General features: G+C 35.6%; 1 protein-coding gene across 1 annotated transcript in view; it reads right to left on the reverse strand.

Moving 5' to 3' along the window:
- The window catches only part of KANSL1L (KAT8 regulatory NSL complex subunit 1 like), a 135,067-nt gene that overhangs the window by 59,773 nt on the left and 60,946 nt on the right, over window positions 1–14,348 (reverse strand). Inside the window, 1 exon segment of the mRNA XM_082840934.1 lies at window positions 13,718–13,839. Coding sequence (XP_082697060.1) covers window positions 13,718–13,839 — 122 coding nt within the window.

Below are 14,348 nucleotides of genomic sequence, written 5' to 3' on the forward strand. Positions count from 1 at the left end.
TGTTTGTTCACATATAACCATATAGTTATTACCATATTATTTGTTCTTCATCCCTTCTTGCATCTCTCAAAAGGATCATCACTTTCCACTGCCTGAAACACTCCCTTTATGGTTATCATTAATTAGAGTCTACTGGTGACACACTCTCAGTTTTGCTTTGTCTGAAAACAATTGTGTTTCAAGGCCAGACTTGAAAGATGTTTTCTCTGAGTATAGAATTTCTAGATAGATAGTTATTTTCTTTCAACACAATGAAGATACCATTTCACTGTACTCCGGCTCCTATTATTACTCTTGAGAAGTCAGCTGTCAGCTGAACTCTGGCTTCAATTAAGGTAATGTCTTCCTCCTTTCCTGCCCCGACTGTTGCTTTTAGATATTCCATTTGTTTCTGTTTTTGCTTTTCCCCCCCACATTTCCTCTCTATTTCTAGGGGTATACTTCTTTTTATTTGTCCTGCTCAGGAATCTGTGTTTGACTTCCTGAATGTGATGTCTTTCATCAGATCAGGTAACTTTTCATCCAATATCTCCTCAACTATTGCTTCTGCTCCAGTCTCTATCTCATCTTCCAGGCCGCTAATTAAGTCTCATATTAGACCTGCTCAATATAGTCTCCACATTTTGTTTTTATTGGCTGCACCTGGTGGCATGTGGGATCTTAGTTCCCCAACCAGGAATTGAACCCATGCCCCCTGCAGTGGAAGCATGGAGTCTTAACCACAGGACCACGAGGGAAGTCCATGTTCTCCACATTTTTAAATGACTCTTGTATTTTCCATTGTTTTGTCTCTTTTCCTACATTCTGTAACTTTTCTTCTAATCTATCTTTTACATTATGAATTCTGTCTCCAATTGTGTCCACAGTGCTGCCAAACTCACTTGGTTTTTAATTTCAGCATTTTTCAGAAGTTTTGGACCTTTTTCAAATGTGCTAGTCACTTTTATAGATTCTTCCCTGCAGGTATTTTTAAGCCTCTTTTATTTCTAAAATCAGAATAAGCACTGTTTTTTAAATAATCAGCATTTGATAATTCGAATATTTGAAAACTTTATGATCTGCTTTTGCTGTTATTTTCTCCTTATTCTTACTGTCTTTGCCCTGTGTCCTCATGTTTGATTATATTTGACTGTGTGCTGATCACTGCTCTTGAAAAATTATTCATGAGGATTTCCTGGGCCTGAGAAAGAAGGTGCCTTCCTCTAGAGAGAATCTGCATTTGCCTCTGCCATCATCCATTCTAGAACCATTGTAGTGTCATCCATTCTAGAACCATTTTAAACTAGGCATTCCTTGGATGACTCATTGATACAAATTTGGACTGAAAATCCATGTCAAAGTCCCCATCATGGTCACACTATCTCAAAGTAGGTTTGCTTTTTTAATTTTATCTTCTGCTGTGCTCAGCACCAAGGCAACTCTCCCCATGGTGCCCCAGGAATGGGAAAAGGGAAATAGTTTTTTTTTTAACTAAAGTATAGTTGATTTACAAGGTTGTGTCAGTTTCTGGTGTACAGCAAAGGATATGAAAAAGAATATGAATATATATTCTTTTCCATATTCTTTTCTATTATGGTTTATTATAGGATATTGAATATAGTTCCCTGGGCTATACAGTAGGATCTTGTTGTTTATCTATTTTATATATAGTAGTTTGTATATACTAATCCCAAATTCCTAATTTAGCTCTTTCCCATCCCTTTCCCCTTTGGTAACCATAAGTTTGTTTTCTGTGTTTGTGAGTCTGCTTCTGTTTTGTAAATAAGTTCATTTGTATCATATTTTAGATCCCACATAAAAGTGATGACATATGGTATTTGTCTTTCTGTCTGACTTACTTCACTTAGTATAATAATCTCTAGGTCCATCCATGTTGCCATAAATAGCATTATTTCATTCTTTAATGGCTGAGTAGCATTCCACTGTATGTATATGTGTATATATATATATACACACACACATACAACATCCTCTTTATCCATTCGTCTATTTTTTTTAACATCTCTATTGGAGTATAATTGCTTTACAATGGTGTGTTAGTTTCTGCTTTATAACAAAGTGAATCACTTATACATATACATATGTCCCCATATCTCTTCCCTTTTGTGTCTCCCTCCCTCCCACCCTCCCTATCCCACCCCTCTAGGTGGTCACAAAGCACCGAGCTGATCTCCCTGTGCTATGTGGCTGCTTCCCACTAGTTATCTATTTTCATTTGCTAGTGTATATATGCCCATGCCACTCTCTCACTTTGTCCCAGCTTACCCTTCCCCCTCCCCATATCCTCAAGTCCATTCTCTAGTAGGTCTGTGTCTTTATTCCCATCTTGCCCCTAGGTTCTTCATGACCATTTTTTTTTTTTTTTAGATTCCATATATATGTGTTAGCATATGGTATTTGTTTTTCTCTTTCTGACACTCTTCACTCTGTATGACAGACTCTAGGTCCATCCACCTCACCACAAGTAACTCAATTCCATTTCTTTTTATGGCTGAGTAATATTCCATTGTACACACATGCCACAACTTCTTTATCCATTCATCTGTTGGTGGACACTTAGGTTGCTTCCATGTCCTGGTTATTGTAAACATATGCATTCATCTACCGATGGGTATTTAAGTTGCTTCCATGTTTTGCCTTGTATTTGTATTACATGTATTGTAAATAGTGCTGCTATGAACACTGGGGTGCATGAATCTTTTCAGATTAGAGTTTTCTCTGGATATATGCCCAGGAGTGGGATTGCTGGATTATATGGCAACTCTATTTTTAGTTTTTTAAGGAAACTCCATACTGTTTTCCATAGTGGCTGCACCAATTTATATTCCCACCAACAGTGTAGGAGGGTTCAGGAAAGGGAATCAGTTTTCTTTCTTATTTACATCTACTGTGAAGGTGTAGCTCCTGGAGGAAGGTGATCTCAGCTAAATATAGGCAGGATTTCATTTTATTGCTCTACTATAGGCAAAGCCATGGGCTTTGATTTATCATCTTCTAACCCCATAAGCTATTAAAACTTCACTTGATTTTCCTGGATTTGGCTTTGATTTTTCTCTTTCCCCAGAAAGCTATCAAAACCTCAACTTAATTTTGACGGAATTTGGCCTCAGACAAAGTAGATTGCTGTGCTTTGTTTACTTTTCTGGGTTCTTGCTTTTTTTAAGATTTTGGCTTAGAAATATCATTAACGACATTCAATAATTTCTCATTTTCTAAGTAAACAATTACAAAAACTCTTATTCAATTCCCCAATTCCCCTTCTGGGTACATATCCAAAAAATAAAAAGCTGGAACTCAAACAAATATTTGTATACCCATGTTCATAGAAGCATTATTCACACTAGCCAAAAGGTGGAGGAAGCAACCCAAATGTTCATACAAGGATCAATGGATAAACAAAATTGGTCCCAATAAAATAGCAACTCAGGGCCTGGGTGCTGTGGGGGAATCTATTCTTGGGGATTGGATGCCTCTGCCTAGCTGAGTCTAGTGCTAACTTTCCCCCTCCCTCCCTAACAGGTTCTGAGTAGTGCCTGAGACCTGCTCCACAGGGCTTAGGCATGGGACTGGGGATGCAGAAGTGGTCTGCCCTTTTCTGTTTTCACTGAACAGCTTGTTCTAAGGGAGAAGGAAGTGGGAGAGATCTAGATTGGGTGAGGGGGATGGGGGGGTCAGGGAGGCAAGTGTGTTGTGTTACTATGTCAATAAACTGTGTTACTATGTCAATAAACTGATTTAAAGTTAAAAAAAAAGGTCTATACATAAAACAGAATTTTATTCCTTTAAAAAGGGAATGTTGATACAAGCTACAATATGGATGAACCTTGACAACTTTATGTTAAGTGAAATAAGGCAGTCACAAAAGGATAAATACTGTATGATTTCACTTATATGAGGTACCTAGAGTAGTCGAATTCATAGAGATATAAAGTAGAACGGTGGTTGCTAAGAACTGGGAAGAAGGAAGAATGTGGAGTTATTATGTAATGGATATAAAGTTTCAATTCAGGAAGATGAAAAAAGTTCTGGAGATGGAGGATGGCAACTACTGACAAAAATGTGTATTACTCAATGCCACTAAACTCAAAAATGGTTAAAATGGTAAATTTTATGGTATGTACATTTAACCTGAATTTTAAAAATTCTCAAATGATGAATTTTCTTACCTTCACATTTACTTAAATACATACAATGAATATTATTTATATGCTTAATAGGATACCTTCAGAAAGTGCTTTGTGGTTAAGTATCAAGCTTGAATAACATTAATTAGACTAAGCCCTTACTCCTGAAAAGCTTTAAGTTTGAAAGATGTTTCGTTCATATAAAACTATATGTAAAGAAAAAAAATAACAATAATATTGGAAAAAACAGAAAGATACAAGAAATAAAACTAGGCCTCATTTGCCATTTTACTCCCAGAGTCAAAAGGTTCATAAATAAATAAATTTCACACTGCCTCAATACAGATATCCCTAAATCAAAACTTTTTCATATATTACTATAATGTGAAATTATATATCCTATTAATTTTCAAAATCTATGGTAACATTCTTAAATATGAGTAATGTAGAATAATCTGTTAAATTTATAGAATTTCACTACTATGCATTTATTTTATTAAAAATTCAATTAAATAATACTTTAATAGTTTTACAAATATCATGTACTTTTCACAATATAGTTAAGATACTAAAAAACAAAAACCCTTAGAAATCACATACCATCCTTCTTCAGGGGCAGGTTTCTCTGCTACTGAATAAGGAAGGGAATAGAGGAAAACACAGGGAAAGGGCTGTGTTTTACTTGTCAATGTCTATCCAAACCTTTACCAAACTCCTTCAGCCCCCTTTCCTACTTTTAATTTAGCTATAGTCACTTTATAAACAACTGCATCTACATCCATTTTAATCTCTTTCACTCCACTTTCAAGGAGCAAGTAGATTTCTCCTGTCATAAGGTCCCACCATAATTTTGTGGTATGTATCTCTACATTTCCCATCTCTAGCTCTTTCCCTTCTCTTTATTTTAATAAAGATGCTTACATTTCTTCCATCTTAAAAACAAAAAACACCTTCCTTGACGTTGTACATACATTTTATTACAGCCTTTACAGTGAGCAGCCTTAAAAATATACTCTTGACTCCTCTCTATTTCATCTCCCATTCCCTTAACCCACTCTCATCTCTCTGTCATGCAACTACACATTCTTGCTAAGGTCTCAATTTATAACTGACAAAACCAAGAGAAATATTTTAGTACCTCTCTTTGACATCGGACACAACAACCACATATCTTCAAAATTTTCTACTTTTCCTTCAGTGTTATTACTCTCTTATCTGTAATATATTCCAGTTTCTAGGTTCCTGGTTAAATATATTTGTATATTATGGTATATATATTATCATAAATAGAATTGTTTACAAAAATTTTTATGAGACCTGGAATATCCCCCAAATCTTTTGTTACACATAACTGTTTGCTTATTATCTGGTACCAAGACTTATTAAACTTAAAGATCAATTATACATTTAAAAAACTCTAACATTCTACATTTTCTCACCCCTCCGAGTTGATGAAAGGTAGCTGTATTACATTTTCTAGCAAATGTTAGAAAATAAATACAATCTTTCCTTCAAGGGAAATATTATATTTTGATAACAAATGTGAAAATAAGTGCTTTTTGAAAAAAATTCATGTTATGTACAAAGGATTTGGAAAAAATCTTGACTGTTGTCAAAAATAAATACATTAGTGAAATGAATAAAATTAATTAAAACACATATGTCAGCACACTTCAAAAAACTGGAGGATGAATTTTTATCTGCTCTTAAATCTATCAAAGAATTTTAGTAGGTTTCAAAACTGTTATAAACTTCCAAATTAGTTTGTACGAACGACTACTTAACATCAGGAAAGATGGCAGTTACTAGCTGATTTCAACAAGAATCTTTGATTATTAGTAGATAGGACTGAAAAAGTATCATGATTTAGAAAATACAGCCAATGGTACATTTCTTTCATTTGGAATTATTTTTTTAATTTAATTTTTTTTAATACAGTAGGTTCTTATAAGTCATCAATTTTATACACATCAGTATATACGTGTCAATTCCAATCGCCCAATTCATCACACCACCAACCCCACCCTCCCACGGCTTTACCCCCTTGGTGTCCATACATTTGTTCTCTACATCTGTGTCTCAACTTCTGCCCTGAAAACCAGTTCATCTGTACCATTTCCCTAGGTTCCACATACATGTGTTAAGATACGATATTTGTTTATCTCTTTCTGACTTACTTCACTCTGTATAACAGTCTCTAGATCCATCCACGTCTCAACAAATGACCCAATTTCGTTCCTTTTTAAGGCTGAGTAATATTCCATTGTATATATCTAACACTTCTTCTTTAGCCATTTGTCTGTCTTCATCCATTCGTCTGATGGGCATTTAGGTTGCTTCCATGACCTGGCTATTGCAAATAGTGCTGCAATGAACACTGGGGTGCATGTGTCTTTTTGAATTATAGTTTTCTCTGGGAATATGCCCAGTAGTGGGATTGCTGGATCATATGGTAATTCTATTTTTGGTTTTTGAAGGAACATCCATACTGTTCTCCATAGTGGCTGTATCAATTTACATTCCTACCAGCAGTGCAAGAGGGTTCCCTTTTCTCCACACCCTCTCCAGCATTTGTTGTTTATAGATTTTCTTATGATGCCCATTTTAACTGGTGTGAGGTGATACCTCATTGAAGTTTTGATTCGCATTGCTCTAATAATTAGTGATGTTGAGCAGCTTTTCATGGACTTCTTGTCCATCTGTATGGCTTCTTTGGAGAAATGTCTATTTAGGTCTTCTGCCCATTTTTGGATTGGGTTGCTTGTTTCTTTAACATTGAGCTGCATGAGCTGTTTATATATTTTGGAAATTAATCCGTTGTCCATTGATTCGTTTGCAAATATTTTCTGCCATTCTAAGGGTTGTCTTTCTGTCTTGTTTATGGTTTCCTTTGCTGTGCAAAAGCTTTGAAGTTTCATTAGGTCCCATTTGCTTATTTTTTAAATTTCCATTACTCTAGGAGGTGGATCAAAGAAGATCTTGCGGTGATTTATGTCAAAGAGTGTTCTTCCTATGTTTTCCTCTAAGAGTTGTATAGTGTTTGGTCTTACATTTAGGTCTCAAATACATTTTGAGTTTATTTTTGTGTATGGTGTTAGGGAGAGTTCCAATTTCATTCTTTTACATGTAGCTGTCCAGTTTTACCAGCACCACTTATTGAAGAGACTGTCTTTTCTCCATTGTATATCCTTGCCTCCTTTGTCATAGATTAGTTGACCATAGGTGCGTGGGTTTATTCTGGGCTTTCTATCTTGTTCCATTGATCTGTGTTTCTGTTTTTGTGCCAGTACCATACTGTCTTGATTACTGTAGCTTTGTAGTATAGTCTGAAGTCAAGGAGTCTGATTCCTACAGCTCCATATTTTTCCCTCAAGATTGCTTTGACTATTCGGGGTCTTTTCTGTCTCCATACAAATTTTAAGATTTTTTGTTCTAGTTCCCTAAAAAATGTCATTGGTAATTTGATAGGGATTGCATTGAATCTGTAGATTGCTTTGGGTAGTAGAGTCATTTTCACAATATTGATTCTTCCAATCCAAGAACATGGTATATCTCTTCATCTGTTGGTATTATCTTTAATTTCTTTCATCAGTGTCTTATACTTTTCTGCATACAGTTCTTTTGTCTCCCTAGGTAGGTTTATTCCTAGGTATTTTATTCTTTTTGTTGCAGTAGAAAATGGGAGTGTTTCCTTAATTTATCTTTAAGATTTTTCTTCATTAGTGTAAAGGAATGCAAGAGATTTCTGTGCATTAATTTTGTACCCTGCAACTTTACCAAATTCACTGATTAGCTCTAGTAGTTTTCTGGTGGCATTTTTAGGATTCTCTATGTATAGTGTCATGTCATCTGCAAAGAGTGACAGTTTTACTTCTTCTTTTCCGATTTGGATTCATTCTTTTTCTTTTTCTTCTCTGATTGCCATGGCTAGAACTTCCAAAACTATGCTGAATAATAGTGGTGAGAGTGGACATTCTTGTTTGTTCCTGATCTTAGAGGAAATGCTTTTAGTTTTTCACCATTGAGAATGATGTTTGCTGTGGGTTTGTCATATATGGCCTTTATTATGTTGAGGTAGGTACCTTCTATGCCCACTTTCTAGAGAGTTTTGATCATAAATGGGTGTTGAATTTTGTCAAAAGCTTTTCCTGAATCTATTGAGATGATCATATTCTTTTTATTCTTCAATTTGTTAATATGATGTATCACATTGATTGATTTGGGTATATTGAAGAATCCTTGCATCCCTGGGATAAAACCCACTTGAACATGGTGTATGATGCTTTCAATGTGTTGTTTGATTCTGTTTGCTAGTATTTTGTTGAGGATTTTTGCATCTATATTTATCAGTGATATTGGTGTGTAATTTTCTTTCTTTGTTGTATCTTTGTCTGGTTTTGGTATCAGGGTGATGGTGGCCTCATAGAATGAGTTTGGGAGTTTTCCTTCCTCTGCAATTTTTTGGAAGAGTTTGAGAAGGATGGGTGTTAGCTCTTCTCTAAATGTTTGACAGAATTCACCTATGAAGCCATCTGGTCCTGGACTTTTGTTTGTTGGAAGATTTTTAATCACAGTTTCAATTTCATTACTTGTGATTGGTCTGTTCATATTTTCTATTTCTTCCTGATTCAGTATTGGAAGGTTATACCTTTCTAAGAATTTGTCCATTTCTTCCAGGTTGTCCATTTTATTGGCATAGAGTTGCTTGTAGTAGTCTCTTATGATGCTTTGTATTTCTGTGGTGCCCGTTGTAACTTCTCCTTTTTCATTTCTAATTTTACTGATTTGAGTCCTCTCCCTCTTTTTCTTGATGAGTCTGGCTAACGGTTTATCAATTTTGTTTATCTTCTCAAAGAACCAGCTTTTAGTTTTGTTGATATTTGCTATTGTTTTCTTTGTTTCTATTTCATTTATTTCTGCTCTGATCTTTGCGATTTCTTTCCTTCTGCTAACTTTGGGTTTTGTTTGTTCTTCTTTCTCTAGTTCCTTTAGGTGTAAGGTTAGATTGTTTATTTGAGATTTTTCTCGTTTTTTGAGGTAGGCTTGTATAGCTACAAACTTCCCTTTTAGAACTGCTTTTGCTGCATCCCATTGGTTTTGGATTGTCGTGTTTTCATTGTCATTTGTCTCTAGGCATTTTTTGATTTCCTCTTTGATTTCTTCAGTGATCTTTTGGTTATTTAGTAACGTATTGTTTAGCCTCCATGTGTTTGTGTTTTTTACGTTTTTTCCCCTGTAACTGATTTCTAATCTCATAGCATTTTGGTCAGAAAAGATGTTTGATATGATTCTAATTTTCTTAAATTTACTGAGGCTTGATTTGTGACCCAAGATGTGATCTATCGTGGAGAATGTTCCATGCGCACTTGAGAAGAAAGTGTAATCCTGCTGTTTTTGGATGGAATGTCCTATAAATATCAACTAAATCTATCTGGTCTATTGTGTCATTTAAAGCTTCTGTTTCCTTATTTATTTTCATTTTGGATGATCTGTCCATTGGTGTAAGTGAGGTGTTAAAGTCCCCCACTATTATTGTGTTACCTTTGATTTCCTCTTTTAGAGCTGTTAGTAGTTGCCTTATTTATCAAAGTGCTTCTATGTTGGGTGCATATATATTTATAATTGCTATATCGTCTTCTTGGATTGATCCTTTCATCATTATGTAGTGTCCGTCCTTGTCTCTTGTAACATTCTTTATTTTAAAGCCTATTTTATCAGATATGAGTATTGCTACTCCAGGTTTCTTTTGATTTCCACTTGCATGGAATATCTTTTTCCATCCCCTCACTTTCAGTCTGTATGTGTCTGCAGGTCTGAAGTGGATATCCTGTAGACAGCATGTATATGGGTCTTGTTTTTGTATCCATTCAGCAAGCCTGTGTCTTTTGGTTGGAGCATTTAACCCATTCATGTTTAAGGTAATTATATGTATGTTCCTATCCATTTTCTTAATGTTTTGGGTTTGTTTTTGTAGGTCCTTTTCTTCTCTTGTGTTTTGCACTTAGAGAAGTTCCTTTAGCATTCGTTGTAGAACAGGTTTGGTGGTTTGGTGGTGCTGAATTCTCTTAGCTTTTGCTGGTCTGTAAAGCTTTTGATTTCTCCATCGAATCTGAATGAGATCCTTGTCGGGTAGAGTAATCTTAGTTCTAGCTTCTTCCCTTTCATCACTTTAAGTATATCATGCAACTCCCTACTGTCTTGTAAAGTTTCTGCTGAGAAATCAGCTGTTAACCTTATGGGAGTTCCCTTGTATGGTATTTGTTGTTTTTCCCTTGCTGCTTTCAATAATTTTTCTTTGTCTTTAATTTTTGCCAATTTGATTACTATGTGTCTCTGCGTGTTTCTCCTTGGGTTTATCCTGTATGGGACTTGCTGCACTTCCTGGACTTGGGTGGGTATTTCCTTTCCCATGTTAGGGAAGTTTTCGACTATAATCTCTTCAAATATTTTCTTGGGTCCTTCCTCTCTCTCTTCTCCTTCTGGGACCCCTGTAATGTGAATGTCGTTGCATTTAATGTTGTCCCAGAGGTATCTTAGGCTGTCTTCATTTCTTTTCATTCCTTTTTCTTTATTCTGTTCCACAGCAGTGAATTCCACCATTCTGTCTTCCAGGTCACTTATCCATTCTTCTGCCTCAGTTATTCTGCTACTGATTCCTTCTAGCATAGTTTTCATTTCAGTTATTGTATTGTTCATCTCTGTTTGTTTGTTCTTTAATTCTTCTAGGTCTTTGCTAAACATTTCTTGCATCTTCTCGATCTTTGCCTCCATTGGTTTTCCAAGGTCCTGTATCATCTTCACTATCATTATTCTGAATTCTTTTTCTGGAAGGTTGTTTATCTCCACTTCATTTAATTGTCTTTCTGGGGTTTTATCTTGTTCCTTCATCTGGTACATAGCCCTCTGCCTTTTCATCTTGTCTATCTTTCTGTGAATGTGGTTTTTGATCCACAGGCTGCAGGATTGTAGTTCTTCTTGCTTCTGCTGTCTGCCCTCTGTTGGATGAGGCTATCTAAGTGGCTTGTGTAGGTTTCCTGATGGGAGGGACTGGTGGTGGGTAGAGCTGACTTGCTCTGGTGGGCAGAGCTCAGTAAAACTTTAATCTGCTTGAGTGCTGATGGGTGGGGCTGGGTTTCCTCCCTGTTGGTTGTTTGGCCTGAGGCAACCCAACACTGGAGCCTACCTGGGCTCTTTGGTGGGGTAATGGCAGACTCTGGGAGGGCTCACGCCAAGGAGCACTTCCCAGGTCTTCTGCTGCCAGTGTCCTTGTCCCCATGGTGAGCCACAGCCACTCCCGACCTCTGCAGGAGACCTTTCAACACTAGCAGGTAGGTCTGGTTCAGTCTCCCCTGGGGTCACTGCTCCTTCCTCTGGGTCCTGATGCGCACACTACTTTTTGTGTGCCCTCCAAGAGTGGGGTCTCTGTTTCCCCCAGTCCTGTTGAAGTCCTGCAATCAAATCCCACTAGGCTTCAAAGTCTGATTCTCTAGGAATTCCTCCTCCCGTTGCTGGAACCCTTGGTTGGGAAGCCTGACGTGGGATTCAGAACCTTCACTCCAGTGGGTGCACTTTTGTGGTATAAGTGTTCTCCAGTCTGTGAGTCACCCACTCACCAGTTATGGGATTTGATTTTACTGTGATTGTGCCCCTCCTACCGTCTCATTGTGGCTTCTCCTTTGTGTTTGGATGTGAGGTATCTTTTTTGGTGAGTGCCAGTGTCTTCCTGTCAATGACTGTCCAGCAGCTAGTTGTGATTCTGGTGTTCTCACAAGAGGGAGTGAGAGCACATCCTTCTACTCCACCATCTTGGTTCTGGTCTCTCATTTGGATTTATATATCTTTATGAGGTATGTTTTTCAACTACGACAGTTATTTAAACCAAATATTCAAACAGCTGCACACAATTCTATTATTATTATATGTTAGTTTAAACAATGACATGGTTCATCTACTAGACTGTAAGCTATTTAAAAGTGGAGATTTTGTCTTCATCATTGTATTCCTAGGACTTTGACTATATGGCATACAGCAAACAGTTATGCAATAAATACTTTGTGAATAAATGACCAAAAATATAGGTAAGTACATTAAAATGAAAATTAGTACACACACACACACACACACTCACACACACACACACTCACACATGTATATGTATAATAGTATAATGCCTAGTTAGGTAAATAAAAAATTACCTAAAATTGACTTAGCCCAAAATCACAATCTGATGGTGTTTAATGGCTCAACTTGTAATTATGACTTTCTTAATGAGGAAATGTTCTCATAAATAAAGATATTATAGTTATCCTGTATAACATATGAGAATCTTTCCTTTCAAAGTGAATCATCAGTGTTATAAGGAATGAATATAAAGTTAACAAAAATAAAGCAAAACCAGTAGAATAACTGTTTCCATAATAGAACAATGTAAACATGACCCAGTACAAACAAAACTGTAAAAGTATTAAAAATTAGACTTCTGAAATAATAAATTAAAAATAAAAATAACAGCATTTTTATTTTAAGACTTAGTTTATATCCACTAGTCTCATTAAGAAGCTGATAGCTACTTCACATAATATTCACCATGGTATGAATCTTCCTTTCTTGCTTTATTTTTTAATTTAATAATAAATCATATAATTATTAATATAAATATTTCTGATACTAAATTACACTTAGTCCTTTTATGGTACTTAAAGCAAAGAAGCCCTCACTGCAATTTTATTTGAAAAAAAAATTAGATGCACACACAAAGTAATATTCTAGTAGCTTTTTAAATTCTAACTGCATCTTTAAAAGGAAAGATTCAAAGAGAAATGTAAGCAAAATAAAGAAAACAAATGTTGTTCCCAAAAGAGGATTCATAATATCTATATTTTTTGCTAACACGATATAATAAATTGCTAAGGATTATAGGAATTATTATATTAATTACATTTAGTAAAAAGTTTACCTTATAAAAGCTGAGATACAAAATGACTCATTTTAGGGGAACTTCCCTAGCGGTCCAGTGGGTGAGACTCCCTGCTCCTAATGTAGGGGGTGCGGGTTCGATCCCTGGTCAGGGAACTAAGATTCCACATGCTGTGCAGCGCGGCCAAAATAAAAACAAAACAAAACAAAAAATACCCACCAAAATGACTCATTTACAACATGAGTAAAACTTAAGCTGAATTTTATGGATGATATCTACCAATCAATCTTCCATGCCCAAACTATATGTAGGGTCTTTCACTCTTAAAATGTATTGCAAGGGCAGTATGGAGCTGAAGACTATAAAATGTATAAAATGGAAGGTATATTAAATATGGCAGTACTTCTGTAGCAAATGGTATCACTGTTTTTCATTTTTAGAAACATTATAAAAATTTAGAAACTTCCTGGAAAGCTTTATCGCTCATTCTCAGGTTTATAGTTCCCTTAGTTATAAAAGTTTGATGTTATCTAAAAATGTATCCATGATTTATTGATTGTACTCTAATAATGCTTAAGAAGAAAAAAGAAGCTATAATACTTAAAAGATCAAAACAAAATAAAGACAAAATAAGCAAAGCCAAATTTAGAAGCAAAACTATCCCACTGACACCTACCTCCTGGAAATGCCATTAGTCAGACATTTACGGCTACAGGATTTAGAGGAGAGGGGTGATGACATTGGGGACAAGTTGAGAGGGGCAATCAAACTGCTGATGATCTCAGTCAACTGTGCGCTCTGTAAGAAAACAGTAAATCTTTTACTACTGCTAAGCAAGGAATATGGTTAAATCTCAGACTTTTAGTGCTTATTAAAGTTTAACTTCTCATGAAACAAGTAAATGTTTATGTTTTAGTAAATATTTTACTCTACAAAGACAATTTACACCATTACTGATTTTTCCATTATTATAAATAAATCTACATTTTAAAGTACGCTTTTTTTCATATCATTTTTTGCTTCAGTTCTTTTGTCTACTCATCCTATCCTCTATAACATTTAAGCTCAGCTGATAGAATCTACATAAATATTTTCTTTGACGCAGCCAAATTAATAATAACAAACTCATAGCTATAATTTATTAAGTGCTCACTATGGGCCAGGTACTATACTAAGCACTAAACATAGAATATTTCTAATCTTTACAACCAACTTGCAAAGTAGATAATATTAGAACTACTGATACTACTATTATTAAAATCAATTACAGATGAGGAAGCTGAAGCAAAGACAGATTAAGCAGCTCG

The sequence above is a fragment of the Leucopleurus acutus genome, assembly GCF_964270905.1.
Source record: "Leucopleurus acutus genome assembly, chromosome: 6".
NCBI lineage: Eukaryota > Metazoa > Chordata > Mammalia > Artiodactyla > Delphinidae > Leucopleurus > Leucopleurus acutus.